A 20052-nucleotide genomic window follows, 5' to 3' on the forward strand; every position below is an offset into this window, starting at 1 on the left:
TTCCAGGCTGCTGCATCCAAGGAGCCCTGTGATGTGACCTATGCCCAGCTGCACATCATGACTCCAAGACAGAGGCAGCTAAACCTCACATCTCTCAGGTCAAAAAGTCCCACTTGAGACACTACTCTGGTGTTTACCTGTCCAGATCCAGGGAGCTCCAGACTCTATATTCTGTGGGGGAGGTAGGACTCTGGGAGATGAGAAAATAGAATCTGTCACAGGTGTACAGCCATTTTGCAGATATATCACGCAGAGTCTGGTAACTTTGGGAACTCAACTGATTATGTAATATCAAAGATAAGTAATATCCCTGCATTTTATAAATAAAGCAAATACTTTGTCAGTACTCAATGGATAAAATGGAAGAAAGTAAGAGTGAAGGAAGTCTCTGATTTTGTTTTTGTGCTTTTCTTTGTTTTTTGCTTTTCTTTCAAATTCAAGACTTTTTTCATTAATTGTTATTGCATGTACATGTGAATATGTATATACAAATTTTGAAAAAAATTTCCTCTGAATATACATGTGTGTGTGTCTGTGTATATATATCATATTGTAAATCATACTTCAATAAAGGTGTAAATTGAATGATGAAATATCTGTAGCATATTGTACTATGAATTTGGAAAAAATCAGAACTGGTCTGAAACAGAGGAATAAGATCCCAAACAGTGACTGAGAAAACCAGGGATAAGAAATAAAGTTGACGAAAGCAGTAGTTGAATCAGAAGGTCTTGCAGAAGTCATTGTCTCATGTCAGGCAAACTTATTAAGAAGCACACTACCTCATATGCTGTTTGCAGTGGGCAAATGGCCAAGGTTAGCAGAGAGGCAAGTCAGACAATGTTTGAAAAGAGAACTTGAGAAATTTCAAACAGATTCCTTAGGAGGATAACCATTGCCTGGGAAGCAGAGTTCTGTCCCGAGAAGCTGCAACTTCAGTTCCTGGGAGACCCTGGCCTAAGTGTCAGACTGGCCTACAAGTCTGGTCTTCTAGTAAAGGCCTCTTAGAAAGTCTTGGTTCATTAAAACTTCCTGTACAGAATCACAAATAAATATATCAAAACCTTTTCTAAATCTATAAACTCATCATCATATCGAGACTATACAAAGAGAATAGTAACATATCCCAAATTAGGAATAAAGATATAAGTAATACAGAAAGAAGTCACAAGTGGAAAACACTGTCTGGTAATCTCAGCCAATTGCAAGACCAATGCAGAGAAAACATGTTTTATGCCTCCCTGGGCTACGTAGTGAGTTTAATGTCAGTTTGAGAGAAAAACTGCATGCTGCTATTGATTCTTTGTAAGTCATGGATAGATCCACAGGCAATTTTGTTATATGTTTATTTTTAGAAATAAATTTAGTTCTTGACTACTACGTGAAGGTAGAAATAAAGATAATAAAGACTTCCTAGAATTCAATAAAATATGTGCTTTCATAAAGAAATTTCAGAGATCTCACCCTAGCAACTCAACAGCACACCGAAAGCTCTAGAACAAAAGAAGCAAACACACCCAAGAGAAGTAGAAGGCAGGAAATAATCAAACTCTGAGCTGAAATCAATAAAATAAAAACAAAGAATAATATGAAGAATCAATGAAAAAAAGAGAGTTGGTTATTTGAGAAAAATCAATAAGATAGACAAACCCTTATGCAAAGTAACCAAAAGGCAGAGAAAGGATATCTAATTTAACAAACTCAGAAATGAAGAGAGATATAGCAACAGACACTGAGGAAATCTAAATATCATTAGACCATACTCCAAAACCCTGTATGTCACTCAACTGAAAAATCAGAAAGAAATGGATAATTTTCTTGATAGATACCAATTACCAAAGTTAAATCAAGATCAGATATATAATCAGGAACAAGACATGGCTGTCCACTCTTTCCATACATATTCAATGTAGTTTTTGAAGTACTAGCTAGAGCAGTAAGATAACAGAAGGAAATCAAGGGGATACAAATTGGAAAGGAAGAAGTCAAACTTTTTGCTATTTGCAGATGATATGATTGTATACATAAATGACCCCAAAAATTTTACCAGGGAACTCCTACAGCTGATAAACATCTTTAGTAATGTGGTGGGATACAAAATTAAGTAAAAAAAATCAACAGCCCTCCTTTATACAAATGATAAACACACTGAGAAAGAGACCAGGTAAACAACACCCTTCACAGTAGCCACAAATAAATATAAAATATCTTGGAGTAACTCTAGTCAAACAAGTGAAAGATATGTATGATAAAAAAAAACTTCAAGTTTTTGAAGAAGGAAATTGAAGAAGATATCAGAAGATAGATCTCCTATGCTCATGCATCTGTAGACTTAACATAGAAAAAATGGCCATCCTACTAAAAGCAAACTACAGATTCAACACAATATTCATCAAAATTCTAACACAATTCTTTACAGATCTTTAAAGTGCAATACTCAAAAAAAAAAACCAATCAAGATAGCTAAAATAACCCTACAAAATGAAAGAACTCAAGGTATCTGCTCCCAGATCTCAAGCTGTACTACAGAGATTCAGGAATAAAAAATAAATAAAAATAAAAAAAAGCTTCCTCATTGTATTGGCATAAAAACAAGCACATTGACCAGTGGAATCAAATTGAAGACCCAGATATAAATCCATACACTTATGGACAATAGATTCTTGATAAAGAAGCCAGAAATATACAATCAAAAAAGAAAACATCTTCAAAAAATGGTGCTCGCAGACTGGATGTTGATATGTAGAAGGCAAATAGATCTATATATATTGTCATGTACAAAACTCAGGTCCAAATGGATCAAAGACCTTAAAATGAATCTAGGTACACTGAGCATGATAGAAGAGAAAGTGGGCAACAGCGTTGAACACATTGGTGCAGGAGACAACTTCCTGAACAAAACACCAATTTTGTAGGCACTAAGATGCACAAATTAGTCCACAAGAATCTTAAAGGCTTTTGTAGGGGAAAGGACACTCTCAATCAGACAAAAAGGAAGCCAACAGGATAGGAAAAGATTTTCACCATCTCCACATTTGACAGAGAGCTAATGTCCAAAATATATAAAGAACTCAAGAAACTAGACATTACCAAACCAAAAAATCCAATTAAAATTGGAGTGTAGATCTAAACAGAGAACTCTCAACAGAAGAATCTCAAATTGCTGAGAATCACTTAAAGAAATGTTCAACATCCTTAGCCATCAGGAAATGGAAATCAAAACATCTCTGAGATTCCGTCTTATACCTCTCAAAATAGATATCAAAACCACAAGTGACAGCTCATCCTGTCAAGGATGTGGAGCAAGAAAAATACTCCTCATTTGCTGGTGGAAGTGCAAGCTTGTACAGCCATTTTGGAAATCTATATGGCAGTTTCTCAGAAACTTGGGAATCAATCTAACCCAAGACCACTTTTATATCTAAGCCAGATATACCACTTTTGGAAATATCAATGGATACCCCATCATATCACAATGATACTTACACAGCTATGTTCATAGCAGCTTTATTCATTAATAGCCAGAACCTCAAAAAAAACTAGATGGCCCTCAAGTGAAGAATGGTTAAAGAAATGTGGTACATTTACACAAAGGAATATTACTCAGCTGTTAACAACAATGACATCATGAAATTTCCAGACAAATGAATGGAACATTAAAAAAATATTCTGAGTGAGGTAGCCCAGACTCAGAATGAAAAACATGGTATGTACTCACTTATAAGTGGATATTTGTTGCAAAGAAAAAAATAATCATGCTACAATCCACAGACCCAGAGAGACCAAGTAACAAGAATGTCTTAAGGGGAATGCAAGGATCTCCCTTGGAAGGGGGAAATAGAATAGATTTGGGGGAAGCTATAAATGAAGGATTGGGAAGAGGAGGGATCAACTTGGAGGAAGGAGAAAATACAGGGAGAAACAATTAAAATTGGAAGGCATTTCAGGGTCCCTCCACTGAAAGGTGGAAAACTCATGCAATGGAAAATCCATGTAATCTACAGCAGTAACTAGCAGGGACTCCTAGTAATGGGGAATATGGAGTCTGAACTGGTGGCCATATTCTGTAACCAGGCAAGACCTCATGTGGAGGGATTGGGACACCAATTTAGTCCCAAATCTTTGACCCACAGTTTTTCCTGTCTGCAGAGTGTTCTGGAACCAGGGCCTAGCAGAATCCTCATCAAAGAGACCAGAGAGACATCATCCAGCAACTGATGGATGCAGATGAAGAGTCCCAGAGCCAAGCATTGAGCAGAGCTCAGGGAGTCCTGTGGAGGAAGGGGAAGAGGGTTTTCAGGAACCTGAGGGGTCAGGAACATGATGCAAACACACATAGCCCACAGAATCAATTGACTAGAATTCATGGGAACTCTCAGAGATCAGGGAGCCTGTAGGGGTCTGACCAAGGTCCTCTGCTTATATGTTATGGTTGATTAGATTTGTGCCTTTTGGTATTCCCAAGAATGGGAGTGGGGTGGTTGCTGACCATTTTTTACTACTTGTGGACTCTTTTCCTCCTGCTGGATTGCCTCATCCATCCTTGATATGAAGGTATATGTTTGGTCTTATTGTAGCACATCATGCCATGTTTGATTGATGGGATGTCTGCCCTTTTCTGAGGGGAAATGGAGGAAGAATGTGTATGGGGGAGAAGAAAGGTGGGTGGGAGAGACTAGGGATACAGGAGATATTGAGGGAGAGGAGGGAGGGAAAACTATGGACAGGATATAATATATGAAAGAATAATTAAAATATTAATTTAGTACTTTAACAATCTCCTACAAGCTTCTACTTGTATTCAATGCATCCTGGTCATGCTCTTTCCACACCTTTTTCTTTATTTCCTACTTTTATCAAACCCCATCCCCTTGTGGTGGCTAAAGAAACTTATTTTTCTTGACACAAGTCTTGTTACCCACTTGCTATTTGTCATTGACTCCAGTTCCTTGAGGAGAAGTTCATAGTAACCCTGACCGTATTCTCCATCCAGAAATGTATAGCCATGGCCATCTACATGTTATGATATGACTAACTTCTCTTTGGCTTTGTAATCTACTTGTGCAGATAGTCCAGGACTATTTTGAGATTTCCTTGACTACCTAATCTTGGCAGATCAAAGCAGCTCCTGGCATGCTTGAGAAGATACTCAAGTTCTTCCTGTGGTTTTTGCCTTTAAAAATTCTCCACCCACCACCACTTAACAAGGCATTCTCAAGTTTGTCTCAGAGATTGTTGCCCTAATAACAATAAACAATAAAAATTTTAAGTATTATTGGATTAAGTCTATGATCTTTATCCAGGATTTAGGAATTTCATCATCCAGCAAGGTCCCTGGAATAGAGCAGACTCCGGGACATGAATTCTGAGTAGGCCCTGGTTTACTTGGAAGTCTGGGGAGCCTGAGACTATGGCTGCCACAAATTAAATGCTGCTACAAGTGGTTAGGCCCCAGAGGAAGCAAGTCCAAGGTGAACTTCTTAGGCCACATGGAGCCCAGTATGCAAGACAAAAGTAAGAATCGCTGGCCACTGTACTTCTGAAGCTCAGACAAATTGGTGCATAGTTTGTTCTTCTTTGAAGTCTGAACTTCTGGAGAGACAAAGGCAAGATCAAATGAGCAGACCTAGAACCCAGGGCAGAGAGGATGACCTACTGTCCTCTGGTTTTGGTGTATGGACGAAGGTGGCCACCACTTGTCTGAGCTTATCTGGTCTTCCCCCATTGCATTGCTGTATTGATTTTTGTGTTGTTTTCTGTTGTCTGTTGGATTTGTTTTCAAGTTTAGTTGCAAAGATGTGAATTAGACAGAAAACAGCCAAGTCAATCCTGAGCCCCATGGTACAACATTTTCAGGACTTCTGAGATGCATGTTGTTCCTGGCTGCCTCCATGTTATCTCTCCCTTTGTCAGTTTGCTCTGTCTCTGTCCCTCTCATTGGTTCACTGAATCCTGGTACATTGGACACTTCTCTAGGCCCTTCTCTTTGCGATCCTTCTCCCTCTCTCTGCCTCTGAAGGATGTCTTTTTTCCCCTGCTTACTGTATCTCCCAACAGGCTGCTGTGTTTGACCACGGAGCTCTGGTTACCACCATTCCTGGGTCACCAGGCAGGGGTGATGCGTGAGACCCAGGCACACACAAGCTTCCTGTTCTGCTGCTTGATGCTGACTGTGGTGCTGCAGCTGACCACACTACTGCTGGCCCTCACCCAGAATTTCGTGTCTCTAAGCCTTCTCTGTTCTCTGCTTGCTTTGGTCTCTCCCTCTGATGACTGGATTTTGTTTTACTGGGATCCAGGTGTCTTTTGAGTAGGGATATGTTGAAGTATTATTTTATACTGTTCTACTTTATTAAAAAAAAACTGGCTCTAGACTTAGTTTGTGGCCCACTAGAACATGCTTGTTCAAAAACTGCTTCCAAAATCTCTGTCTTACATAGGAAGTCCATCCAACTCTAGAGCAAAGAGACAAAACAAAACAAAAGGGCCCAAGAAAGGACACCATGTGCTTCAAAACAGGTACCTTTAAACATACTATAACATGGGAATTGTAAACTTATTGAATATGGTTAAAATCTGCAAAATAAAAATAAGAATAACCTGATGTGAATGTTTTCTGAGTTCCTGTAGATGTCTTGTTTTTATAGTTCTCTCTTTAATGATGTCTAGGTTACAGATACTTACATTTTTTTTTGCAACTTGATGACTTTATGAAAAATACTTATTAAGGTTTATAGATTGTCTGTTCCCATTTGAAAATATAAAAAAAACTGGTTATAAAATAAAACAAAACTTTCTGTATAAAATCTCTCAGAAATAACTTCAGATATACCAGCTTAAAATAACCAGAGATGGATATGTTAAGAGTTAATATCTTTTTAAAAAGGAAATAGACAAGGTCATTGGAATTTCACCGAAGTATGCAGTCACTCCTCTCAGCTGAATGTATGTAATTTCACCCTGATTGGATGAGGCCTCGATGTTTCATGGAAAAACTATGGTGTACAAGCTAAAAATTAAGAATAAGGAGGAAGTCCACCTGTACAGCAATGAAAAGTTCTCTCTCTCTCTCTCTCTCTCTCTCTCTCTCTCTCTCTCTCTCTCTCTCTCTCACACACACACACACACACACACACACACACACACACATACACACAATAAATGATCCAGATATTGTCTAACACTGCCCTTAGGAAAAATTTCTTAGAATATTTTGCTACTGTTCCTCATGTTTATTAAAATTTTTAATAAAAAATATTTACATGAAATTATGATGGAAGAAAGAAATACTACTACTTTTAATTTGAATCTCTTATGAATCTGAACCATTTTCTCTAGTAATCACTTACTAGAATTAGTTATAATTTGCTTAATTTTAATTGTGTCTCTTAACCCTTATATATACATGTTTCTCGTACACATACTTTTCTCAATATTTTTATTTTATTTTTTCTTATATGTTTTATGTCCTTTAACTTTTTTAAAACTTCAAAACTTTTGGCCATCTTTTTTTCTTTTTAATGATTCTTGTAAGTTAATAAGTTTTATTAATAAAGGTAATGTGAAAGAATATTTACATGATAGTTGAAGACTTCAAGGCAACCTTCAAAATTCCTACCCCAGTTCATGTGATAACTAATCCCAGACTCACTAGAGTTTCATGCACAACTTGCAGGCAGTTCTACTGAAGAGTGTCTCCCATATGACTTCTTGCATAATCACAGTAATGTTTTCTTTAATGGTGAAATTTTCTTATGAGTTTAGTTATTCTTCATCTCTCTCCTGGAGTAAATGTTTTAGTAATACCCAAATACACAGTAACTGAAGACTAATTTGTATTTTTCTGAGAACTAAGAATGAGCCTGGATAAAAAAGAAAGGGCTAGCCTGAAGACATTTGGGAATAAAGTTAAGTATTCTAATGTCAAACGTTTATCCTTGGCTTATAAAAATAAATAAATTAAAGCCTCATATTTTACTTAAATGCTTTATTAGTGAATAAAATATCCAAAGCTCATCTAACATTTTAAGATATTAGTATTGAAAGATATTGCACCCCTCACAACCTGCCATGGGTAAATATAAAAATAGAAGAACCATTTTTTCTAATCATTTTACTGCATTGGTTGTCATATAAGTCATCATTTTCAATTAGATCTTCAATAATGTGCATGTATATCATCATTTTGCCTTAAATTTGCATCTCAGCACTACTCATGTTTTTAGCTTTTTCATCAAAGAAATTCATCTTCTTGACTCTGTACACATTTGGGTATTTTGTCATGTACATGTAGTTGCTACAATTTATATTCTCTGATAGTAGTTTACGTGTAGAATTTGTTAAAAATAAATCATATAAAAATGATGTGGCTAAGTGCTGTCAACAGATGTCTAGATTTTTTCTTCCCCCTTTCTCAGTTCTTGTTTATAAAAACTGTTCCACAGTAAAGGCCGTGGAACTTACATAAAAGGTTGTTCAAGATGAGGACAGGGTTCTGATTGAATGACTTACTTTGTGGTTACCAAATTTTCCCTGGGGAAAGTCAATGTTTATTTTCTCTGTCTCACTGCTTTATTCATCCTAATGATCCTTTACAAATGTCAGCGTAAGACAGCATAGTTACCAGGGCCTTAAAATTAAATCCCACCACTCATTTCTTAGAGCCAATGAGGGATGTAACGAACTAAGATCCTCTCATTCTGTTATTCCTGAATCATATCATAGGCCCTTATATCATAAACTGGCTACTTATAGATAAATAAAAAGTTAACACAATTAAAATATAACACTCTAGCCCTAGATAAATATGATAACTAAAGAAACTCCTCCATTTTATTCTAGGCATCCATCTTGATACCTACTAGTTGTTTGTCTATGAATCCAGTTACTTACCTAGTAACCCTGGGTTGGTGACTCTCCCCTACCCAGAATTATGCAAGCCATGACCATCTACTTGTTACATTATGACTAACTTCTTTTTAGTTTCTGTAACTTGCTAATGCAGTCAAGGACTTGTTTGAGGTTACATTAACTACATAATCTTGGCAGAGCAGAACAGCTCCTGGCTTGCTTGTGCAAATATTCAGTGTCATATGAGCGGTCAGTCTCCGCTCGATGGTGTCACTAAAAGACAGGGAACATGAGAAGTGGCAGCACCTCTTGCGACTATTTGAGCAGACCTGAGTCTCTGGAACACTAGATGACTCACAATGGAGTCCCAGGTACTGGAGAACCTTCAATTCAGTGCCAAAGCTCAGGGTGTTGCCTGCTTCCTGCCCTTTTTCCGCAGACACACTTCCAGGACAGATTGCCTGTACACCCTCATATAACATGGGTTGTGTGTTATTGGGACTTATTGAACAGTAACTTGATATGACCTTAGCTGACTGGGTAATGTATGCATGTACGCCAGTGGACATACACATTAAACCAAATCTGTACCTCAATCCTGGTCTCCAGAGTCTGCTTCCCGGGAATCTTGTCTTGACTCTGTCTCCCACATACCTGCATCAAGCAGCTGGTAAGAGGGAGCAAAAACCTCACAGTTATCCTGTGGTTTTTGACTTTAAAAATCTTTTCCTCCTCACCCCTCTTTGCAAGGGCATCACTAGTTGGTCTCAGAAATTATTGTCCTGTTAATAGTAATCAATACATTTTTTGTATTTGTTTTGAGTCTGTGATGTTTTCCTAGGGGCCATAAATCCTATAATCCGATCACTTTCCCATATTCATGAGTTTTGGTTGTGAAGTGTGACCCATTTTATTTAATCAGGGCCATATGTGTGACAGTTTAATTGAGACTATGCCCTTAAGCCTGGTGGGGTAACCAGTGGGAACACAATATAGTAAATGACCCCTTCCTTCTTTGAATATTTAGGTAGGGTGTATTTTGTCAGTGGGGGATAGGATCCTCTGAGATCCTTCTCCATCTATCTGTGCCTACTGATCTTGTACACTCACCAGCAGCTGTTGGGAGTTTGTGATTGAAATGGTTGTGTATTACTCAGATTATTGTCCTTTTCTCTTTTGTCTCTTAAATCTTTTAGCCCCTTCTTAAGCAGTGTTCCTCGAGCCTTTGATGGGAAGGTGTGTCTAGTTTAAGAGCTGAGACCTCAATAGTCACGTCCTCTCAGCACTGTGTGAGGTCAAAAATCTCTGCCTTCGTGGTTGTTTGCTGGGAAGAGAGGCTTCTATGATTAAGGCTGAGAGTTTAATTCCTAAATTTTATATTTCTTATTATATTTCTACTACCCATTTTTTTTTGCTTTTTCGAGACAGGCTTTCTCTGTGTAGCTTTGCTCCTTTCCTGGAACTCACTCTAGCCCAGGCTGGCCTCGAACTCACAGAGATCCACCTGGCTCTACCTCCTGAGTGCTGGGATTAAAGGCATGCATCAACACCACCCAGCTTTCTACTACCCAATTTTACTTGACTTTAATATATGGGTTTTTATTCTTTGAGAATTTTATGCATATATATTGCTATAAGGTAGCCACAAAAGAAGACAACTGGGACACAGATTCAAGCCAATAGAGACTCTTTATTAGCTGGCCAAAGAATGCACTGGGTGTTTGTGATTCCAGTGCAGCCTCAGCCTTCCTCAGGCTAAGCTTTTAAGTACAAAAACTATATTTTGGTTTGTCATACTTTAGTTAACAAGAACACTTAGCAAGAAGTAGAACCCTAGAAGCCAAAAAGCAAGGTTACTACATTTAGAGTCTTTCACAGAACTATGAATTTGATGTATTAGGTTTTTGTTTTAATTTAAGCAGGTAGTGATGTTTCCATGCTGAGTTTTATGGCCTAGATGGTACTTCCATTGTGGAGTCAATTGTGCTAAAGTCTGGGTTCCTACTAAGGGTTTGGGGGCCTGTTACATTACACTCTGGTCTAGGTGAATATGCTAAACCATGGACTCATCCTGCCCTAAAGAGGTTCTAAAGATAATTAATACATAATTGGCAATATGTTTTAAGCTGTAGAACCTCACCATTAATCCAGTCAGAATGAATATTAAAGTCCCAGGCAATGCTGATATCAGAGTAGTTATTTGGGGGGACTAAGAGAAGAGTGACTAGTAACAATTATTTGTATCATGTCTACATTTTTCTCTCTTTCACGTTTTCTGCAATGATACAAATATTTCTTAATTACTCTTGATTGAAACACAGAAACAGTTTTTCCCCAAAGTCATAGGTAATCCCCCTTTTGTCATGAGAAATAAGTCTATGCTTCTCTGACTTTGTAGAGCCATTTCTGTAAGAGAATCTAGTTGCTGTTTTAATTTAGAAAAGAAAATTTTAACACATCTATGTCCTGATCAACCTGCTTACTTAGTATTAAGGCTGATTTGTTTGGAGATGTTGGGCTGGCCATCTATGCTGCAGGCTGGAGTGAGGTTTGGTTAGGCACAGCTCTTGTTTTATATTGTAGTATAGAGTCCATATTAAGATGTATTTTTCTTTTTTCCCATTATGCAGATATACTTGGGACAGAATGTGTACTAAGATGTACAAAAGGAGTCTCTCTACTTAGAAAGCCTCAGAAAAGGCACACTTAGTCAAACTGTTAGTACAAGTCATCTCAGGGGTCCAGTACTATTGCTATTGTCCAGATAAGTTAAACATCAAGGTATAATAGCAGGCAATAGACAAAGGGAAGTGCTTGGTTTAAGATTCTGAATACTAAACAAATTTTAGTTACTGGTAAGACCTTTAACATTACTTTGGGCTGCCTCCAGTCACAATTAGTCTTATTAGTCAATGAGTTGGCAGTCTGGTTAGTTCTCAGCTCTGTATAGTAAGAGGGTTGGGGCCACTCTAAGCATAATCAGGAATCTTGGCTGATTTCTGTCTGGGACTGATTAAATAAGAAGTGATCTTTGTCAAGAATAGAAATAGTTCATAGCAGCATTATTCATAATAGCTATAACCTTGAAAAAATCTAGATGCCCCTCAACTGATGAATGGATAAAGAAAATGTGGTACACATACACAATGGAGTACTACTCAGCAGAGAAAAACAGTGACATCATGAAATTTGCAGGCAAATCGATGAAACTAGAAAATATCATCATGAGTGAGGCAACCCAGACCCAGAAGGACAAACATGGTATGTACTCACTCATAAGTGGATACTAGAAATAAAGCAAAGGACAGTCAGACTGCAACCCACAGCTCCACAGGAGCTAGCTGACAAGGAGGACCCAAAGAGGGATGCATGGATCACCCTGGGAAGGGGAAATAGATGAGATCTCCATGAGTAAACTGGGGGTGAGGGGTGGGCAATGGAGGGTAGGGTATGGGAGATGAGAACATAAGGGAACAGGATGGTCGAGCTGGAACAGGGATGGCGTGGGAGAGCAATGAAAGAGATACCATGATAGATGGAGACATCATGGGGATAGAGAGAACTGGGTGCTAGGGAAGTTCCCAGGAATCCCCAAGGATGACCTCAGGTTAGACTTCTAGAAATAGTGGAAAGGTTGCCTGAACTGAAATGGCTTGCCCCATAGATCAGATCAGAGAATACCCTAACTGTTATTATAGAGCCTTTCTCCAGTAACTGTTGGAAGCAGATGCAGAGATACATAGCCAAGCACCAGGCCAAGCTCCAGCAGTCCAGTCAAAGAGAGAGAAGAGAGATGCTATGAGCAAGGACAACAAGATCATGATGGGGAAACCTGCAGAGATGAACAAACCAAACTAGTAGGGACTCATGAACTTTAGACCAACAGCTGTGGAGCCTACATGAGACTAGACTAGGCACTCTGCATAGAGATAAGAGTCATACAGAATGATATGCTTAAGGGGCCTCTGGTAATAGGATCAGAATCCATCTCTGGTGCATGAGCAGGCTTTGTGGAGCCCATTACCTATGATGGGCCAACTCACACAGCCTTGAGGCAGGGGGAGGGGCTTGGATCTGCCTCTACTAGATGTATCTCCCCATGGGAGGCCTTACATTCTTGTAGGAGAGAATGGGGGGGTTAGGAGGGGGAGGCTGGGGGGGCAGGAGGAGGGAAGAGGAGATCATTAATTAGTGTGTAAAATTAATAAAAAATTTTCTAATAAAAAAGTAGAAATTTGTGATGGGCAACCTTCAGCTTCCTGGATATCAAGAGGTGGGACTGACCCTTGGTGTGCTAAGTGCTTTGAAGGCAAAAGTGTGTCCAGGCCTTAGTAAGAGATTTTTGTTAGGACCCAAAGGTCTTGGGACCTCAGGGAGCAGTTATTTCTCTGTATATTAAATCTGTCCCTAGTATCCATTCCTGTGGTGTACAGTCTGATTTCACAGGTATTTCTGTTTCCCAAAGACCAGAATCATTTTAAAGAGTTTTCTAGGAAGCCTCAGTTTCACAACCTGAAATTTTGTAATAGAAACTCCTTTGTCTTTTACAACTAGAGGGCCCAGCTACAGGGCGTGCATAGAACTGCAAACTCTGTGTTTTTAATCTCACAAAGTAAATTCCCAGTCTTTTCTTTCTTCAGCATAACCAGACATTTAAAGTGAGCATCACTGAACAATGGTCATGATGGAATATGGGTTGTTAGTCTGTAGTCATGCTAGTTATCATCTTTCTGTATCTGTCTTCCTCAGGTTCCAGGCTAAGAACTGAGGCTGATGGGAATCGGATCATGACACTACACTTATATGTATAGGGAAAATACAAGACTTTGGAGGAGGCAAAGGGGTGGAAAGTGAAAGGGCCTGGGGACTGATGAAATCTTAATTTTAATGAGTCCATAGTCTGTAGAGAGTCCATTTGGCATGATTTTTGGTGGCTTCCACTCTCTTGATTTAGGTATGCTGGATCTAGGGTATAATGCCAGCTACCTTCATGGCAATAGGAGTGGAAAGAATCACTGTTTAAGGTCTTTTCAGTCTGGCTTCAGCACCCCCTTGGATATCCACTTGACCCAGACAGTATTGCCTGGCTCAAATGAGGCACTGCTGATAGTGGAATCAGAAAGATCAGCTGAGTCTTTCAGATAGATCTATGAATAGTCTTTATTGAGGACTGAAGAACTTGTATTAACTTGAGAATGGAATGGTTAGAGAGTTATGTCAACTACTGGTCTCTGATCTGGGGAAGTAGTGGGGGAGTCTTTTTCAAATATAATCTCATATTTGATAAATCCCTCCCTATATGTAGTGCAGCAGACCTGAAATAAAGCAAAGGCAAATATCTATTTCCCCGTCACTGGACTCTAGTGAGAGTTAAATTCACTTTTTAACAGCATGTTTACTTTTTTATACCTGTCCAGAATTATGAAGTCTGTATCTATAATGAAGGTTTTAATTATGTTCAAAGCTTTAACTAGTAATTGGGAGACTTTGGCTATGAAACTTAGGGCATTGATGGACCCTATTGTTAGGGGAAGGCCAAATCAGGGGACCAGTTACTAGAGGAGCTTTTAAACTACTGTTTGAACAGTTCTGGTTGGGGAAAACTTCTACTCACTTGGAAAAGGTATCTATCCTCCTCTGGCAGGTGAGTTCTTGGTGAAATCGGTTTCCCAGAGTTTTCTCAGGTATTGGCCTCTCATTCATGCCCCTATCTAAGTAAGGATGCTGTTTTAAATTTACTTGATCACAAACCTAGTACCTGGCTGAGACATCCCATCCCATTCCAGGCTGTCTAATCTAGGTAGAACATACCTTGAACTGAGAAACTCAGAAAGTTTTGTGCACTCCAGCTAAATTACCTGTTGAATGTCAGTTACCAGAGTCATGCTAATTGTTTCAGGGAGAACGATTTTTCCCTCTGGTTTCCACCAACCTGTGTGTTCAAGCTGTCCAATTATTTCTTGCATCACTATTTCCTCTTGGTTGTACCATGGAGTCTCTGGTAGCACCAGGTCAAGGTATGTCACCATAGTTTCTATAGATGCCACTGGTATTATGGCCATTTGCCAGGCAACCAGATCAGCAATCTGGTTACCTCCTACTTCAGGGGAGTCATCATTTTTAATGTACTCAACAGTGGAGAACAGAAATTAACAGGTGATGTCAAATAGCCCCCCAGAGGGCCAAGATTTTCTCTTTGTTTTTAATGTCCTTTCCTCATGTGGTCAGAAGTCTCCTTTCCCTACAGGTTATGGCAAGGACATATACAGTAATAAAAACATAGCAACTGCCTGTGTATATATTGGTATATTTTCTTTTTTCCTCTCTGACAGCCTAGGTCAGATCAATAAATTCTATACTCTGGGCAGTACTTAACTTGAGGTACTATGAGTATAAGATCCTGAACTAGATTAATTTTTGGTTGGTTTGTTTGTTTTTAATTTAGCAATCAGTAGATGATACAACTCTTAGACAGCTAGGCCATTCTATAACTACAGTGTACAATCATTTGGACATGTATGCCACAGGGTATTTCCATGGCTCCAACGTTTGTAGTAAATCACTCTTTGCAATGTCTTTTGTTTAATGGACAAACAGATGAAAAGTTTTGAGACACCTGGAAGTGCTAGGGCTGGACCCAAAGCCAGAGCTGTTTTTAAAGCCTCAAATAGCCTCAGTCTATGTTATGGGATCAATATCTGACTTTGTGCTATGAGGCTTAGGCCCACATGCCAGATGATTGGGCTAAGCCTCAGTGCTAGTGTATAGAGACCTTGCAATTTCCACAAACTTTTGTATCCTGAGGCAGAAATATCCAGCTGCACCTAAGAACTCTTGAACTTGTCTCTTAGTCTTTGGAATTGGAAACTGAATGATGGCATCAATGACACTCTGCAAGAGACTTTTTTTGTGCCTCCCCTTAGCTGGTAGCCTCTGATGTACAAAGATGAGCTTTCTTAGCCAACATTCTATAGCCCAAAGTCTGTAGCCCTTACAGCAGTTCCTTGGTGACCCTTTTATAATTTACTGCAATTCTAGAGATGAAGAGGATGCTATTTACATATTGTAAGGCTATGATCCTGGGAAACCACTGAGGGAAGGGCAGGAGGTCGGCATTTAGTGTATCATCAAACAAGGTTGGAGAATTTTTTACTCCTTGTGGTAGCCTGGTTTAGTAAGTTGTGCACTGTAATGTCCCTCTTGGTCTGTCCATTTAAAAGCAAAGATGTGTTGAACCATCCCTGCAAATAGGAGGCTGAACAATGCATCTTTCTAGTCCAAGAAAGTGTTTGTGTACTTCTCTGGAAGAATAAAACTCATGACAATTAGAGGTCCAAGGAGGACAGGTGTGGTCCCTTGTGAAAGGCAGGGCACCGGGATGCCTGTTTCTCCAATACTTGTAACATGGACTTCAATTTTCCCTTTAATTTTCAGCATTGTTGGCTATTGTTTAATCTAGATGGAGGCAAATGAACTGGTTGTTTGAACAATTATAGTGTTGATCATGGTGTTTGGCCAGTCCTGGGGGGGGTGTCATTTTATGTTCACACCCCTGAGAATCTTGGTTGTCAGTAAGAGATAGTCTAACTCTATCTTATAATTGGGGGCAGGACTTTCAGATAGAAGATAATCTTCTGACAGAGGGCAAGACGCCAATGTTTTTCTGGGTATCTGTAAGTCTAAATGAATCTCATCATCTGAGAAGGTGACAGTGGATTTAAGCTTATGCAAAAGCTCTTCTCTATCAATATCTTGGATTTTAGTTGTTAAACATCTTTGAAGCTATCTCCAGTAAGTGTGACCTATTTATCCCTTTAAACATGTGTAACTCTTATAACTTATATTTTTTTCTAATATCTGGGGCTTACTGGGTGACAATGGAAATCTTTTTTTAGCAACTAACTTTAATCCTTCTAAAAGAGACCCAAAAAAATGTTTAAAGTTCTCCTTGGTCAGTGTTAGATGGAAGGGATAATCCATTATATCCGGCCTGCATTGTCTGAGAGCAATTTCCCCCTCCTGCACAGCCTAGAGGCAGTTTTTCTACTTTTTTCAGATAATAGTGGGTTTTTAGTTTTCCATTTATAGATGTCATCGGTTGAAAAGAAAACATAAATCATAAAAGAGGAAGGAGTGGAACTTCCTCTTTACCCTTTCCAGGCCTGTACAGGAAGCCCTCTGTGCTGACTCAGAAAGACCTGGCCATGGCCCCTGGAGAGAACTTGACCTACCAATATTACTCTGAGTTATGAGTTATGAGTGATTTGTTCAACACTTCCCATGAGAGCTATCCACACCATTACATCCTCATCCATTTTTTCCAAATTGTTTTTTGGAAGATGAAGAACTTGCCTCTCATACACATGTGGTTCCTGCAATAACATGGACAAAGAGTTTGATGGTAGAAGGAACACCAGGGAGAATTTGGGAATAAGAAATAGATGCTCTTGCTGAGCTACAGTTATTTCTCATTTTTGTGAGACTGAGAAGTAGTCTGTCATCCAAACCTAGGTGGTCACTGAGTTCTCTCAGAAAATGTCAGGGAGTGTTCAGGTCATGATGAGGATCTCTTTTGGGGGGGGGGTGCTGTTGCCCAAAAAATCACATTCCTTTAGGGAGAAGAGTACAGCACTGTGGATACCAATCTACATGGTTTATCCTGAGTTCACCTGGACTCCATACTCAATGCATACCTGGGAACAGGGAGGAACTGTGAAGCTGCTAATTTCAACACCCCAGGATCTGTCTAGTCTGTCTTTTTGTGAAAGTCACCTTGCTTACACTTTGAATTTTCTGTTTACTCTTGTATATTGTTACTTTTCTAAAAGTTTTCAAAAAATACATTCTTGAGAAATTACTATAAGGATACATAGATATTTACTCTAAGACCCTGTAAATCTACTGCTGCCTTGAAAACACAGGATCATATTTATAAATAAGTTATAGGTGGCAATTCTGTTTTGAAGTAGGGGCTTAAATTTAAAATTCAAGAAATGTAAGTATATGGGTGTTTTGACTGCATGTGTGTCTGTGTGATGCATACATGCAGTTTTAACAGAGACCAGGTGTAAGCTCAGATGTCCTGGAACTGGAGTTAGAGACAGTTGTGAATTGCTTTGTGAATGCGGGAAATTGAACCCAGGTCCTCTGGAAAAGCAACTAGTGTTCTTAACTACTAAACCATGTCTCCATAATGGAAACATTTATGATGTTTTTTAAGATTTCAAAATAATTTGTAAGGACCACCTTTGAGCCTTTGACATTTTAAAAGTTAGTATACAGAAGATAGTTCATTGTTTGGACATATATTATCTTGTATTCATTTAGAGGTCTCTTGTTTCCAGTGTCTTTTCAGTCAGAGGTTCTTCTTGAATGTTAAAAAGCGTATCAATCACAAAATATGGCAACAGTTTTTAAAAGCAAACTTTCCTTGACATATTCACTGTAAATAGTGATTGGTTTCATAAGGATGTTCTCATACAAGTGGAACATTTACTCTGACCATTCACACTGTTCTCCTTCTTTCCCCCAGACACTTTAATTTCTACTTTAGTATAAACTGCATATACTTTATATAGTATATATTTAACATTATTGTATATTACATACACATACTACACACACATATATATGTAAATGTGTGTTACTTTATTAATACAGATAAAATTTAGGCATGAAGAATTAGAGAACCATTTCAAGTGTCTTGCACCTAATGTATTTGCCTTAATGGCTTCTGTTTTCATGAAAATAATTCTTTCACATGCCATTATTCCTTGCTTCAAACATGTATGTCAATAATTACATATATTTTACATGAGTAGATACATATACATCTATAATACATAAATGTAATTATACAAATACATTTAAATATTTTTATACTTACAAAATTTCATCCCTACTAAAATTGTCCGGTTACTATTTTTTGAGATTTCTTTTCAGCTGGTCTGTTAGAGTACATTATCACATGTTAAAAAACATGCACATGTTTGTGTATCCATATTTACTTGGGTTTCATTATAGGTTTTTCTAACTATGTGATAGTTAATGAGATGATGAATGAATGAAGGACCATGAGAACTAGCTATGGTACAGAAGAGATAGCCCCAGACTGCCAATGAGGATCAGCCTTCACTCCTTGATATTGGGTCCTCAGTTAATGCTTCCATGAAAACCAGTTTCCAGCGGAATTAGTGTTCATGCTCCTGTGCTACAGATGGAGCAGAAAGCATAAGGTGTCTTCATTAATTCTGACTATAACTAGAAGGTAATTTTCTTCGTCAATCATTAGCTCTTAGTGATGAGAAAAACTTTATGCTTAAGTGTCTCATACTCAAGTAGGGAATTAAACAGCTTGGTGTGTCTGAAGAATCTAAGACTAAGAAATTATGGCATAGTGATGAAATAGCTTCTCCTGGATCCTTGTGAATTTATGTGATTAGATTAACGTGCATTTATAGGAGATGAGAAACACAGGAAACATGATAGTTGAACTCAGAGAAGACACTCAGCACTCTTAAGAACTTCATTTATTGTTCTCCTTCTCTTCTGTTCTTAGGATCATCTGAGAATATGAATGCATAATAGAGCATGCCCAAACAGAAGGCAGGTGAATAAGGAAAAATCTCAGTTATGGGATGGACCCAAATGGTTGACATCTAATCATCCTCAGGTGAATTTGTTCTTCCCTACCTTATTTTGACCACAACCACAGCCTCAGAGAGCCAGGATAACACAGTGGAGAACCTTATCAGGATGAGGATGGATGGCAAGGTCATTGTGTTACATGGGATTCTGCTATTTGAGACTTGTCACAGCCAGTGATAGCTCCAACATGCAACTGGAAGGTGAACTAGACAGACAGAAATGCAACTTTTGTAGTTCCAGGGACTTGGAAAAATATGAGGATTCAGGGTGATATGGTAAGAACATAGAGTGCATATGTTGGAGATCTGCTCTCAAAGACCATTCCATTGACAACATGATTTGAGTGCAAGGAAAAGGTCTTTGTGTTAAGATGAAGAGTTTTCCCCTACTGAAAGTTATATGTTTACATCTACTTGTGGACTTTTGCTTACCAATGCCTCATTTCTTCTCATTTCATGAGATGGGGGAACATCCTTCACCATCAAGAATGGTTTTGTCCTTATCTCTGTGTATCCTCTGCTGCTTTCTCCCACTTTCATCTAAACTTTTCCAGTA

General features: G+C 38.5%; 1 protein-coding gene across 2 annotated transcripts in view; it reads left to right on the plus strand.

Annotated features, from left to right (window-relative positions):
• The window catches only part of LOC102928212 (paired immunoglobulin-like receptor B), a 65154-nt gene extending 64635 nt beyond the window's left edge, over nt 1-519 (plus strand). For both annotated transcript variants that reach the window (XM_076569293.1, XM_076569300.1), the window contains exon 17: nt 7-519. In XM_076569293.1, the coding sequence (XP_076425408.1) occupies nt 7-117 (111 nt within the window). In that variant the 3' untranslated portion in view covers nt 118-519. The remainder of the gene's footprint in view (nt 1-6) is intronic.
• Nucleotides 520-20052: the final 19533 nt, after the last annotated feature.

The sequence above is a fragment of the Peromyscus maniculatus genome, chromosome 1 (genome assembly GCF_049852395.1).
Source record: "Peromyscus maniculatus bairdii isolate BWxNUB_F1_BW_parent chromosome 1, HU_Pman_BW_mat_3.1, whole genome shotgun sequence".
Taxonomy (NCBI): domain Eukaryota; kingdom Metazoa; phylum Chordata; class Mammalia; order Rodentia; family Cricetidae; genus Peromyscus; species Peromyscus maniculatus.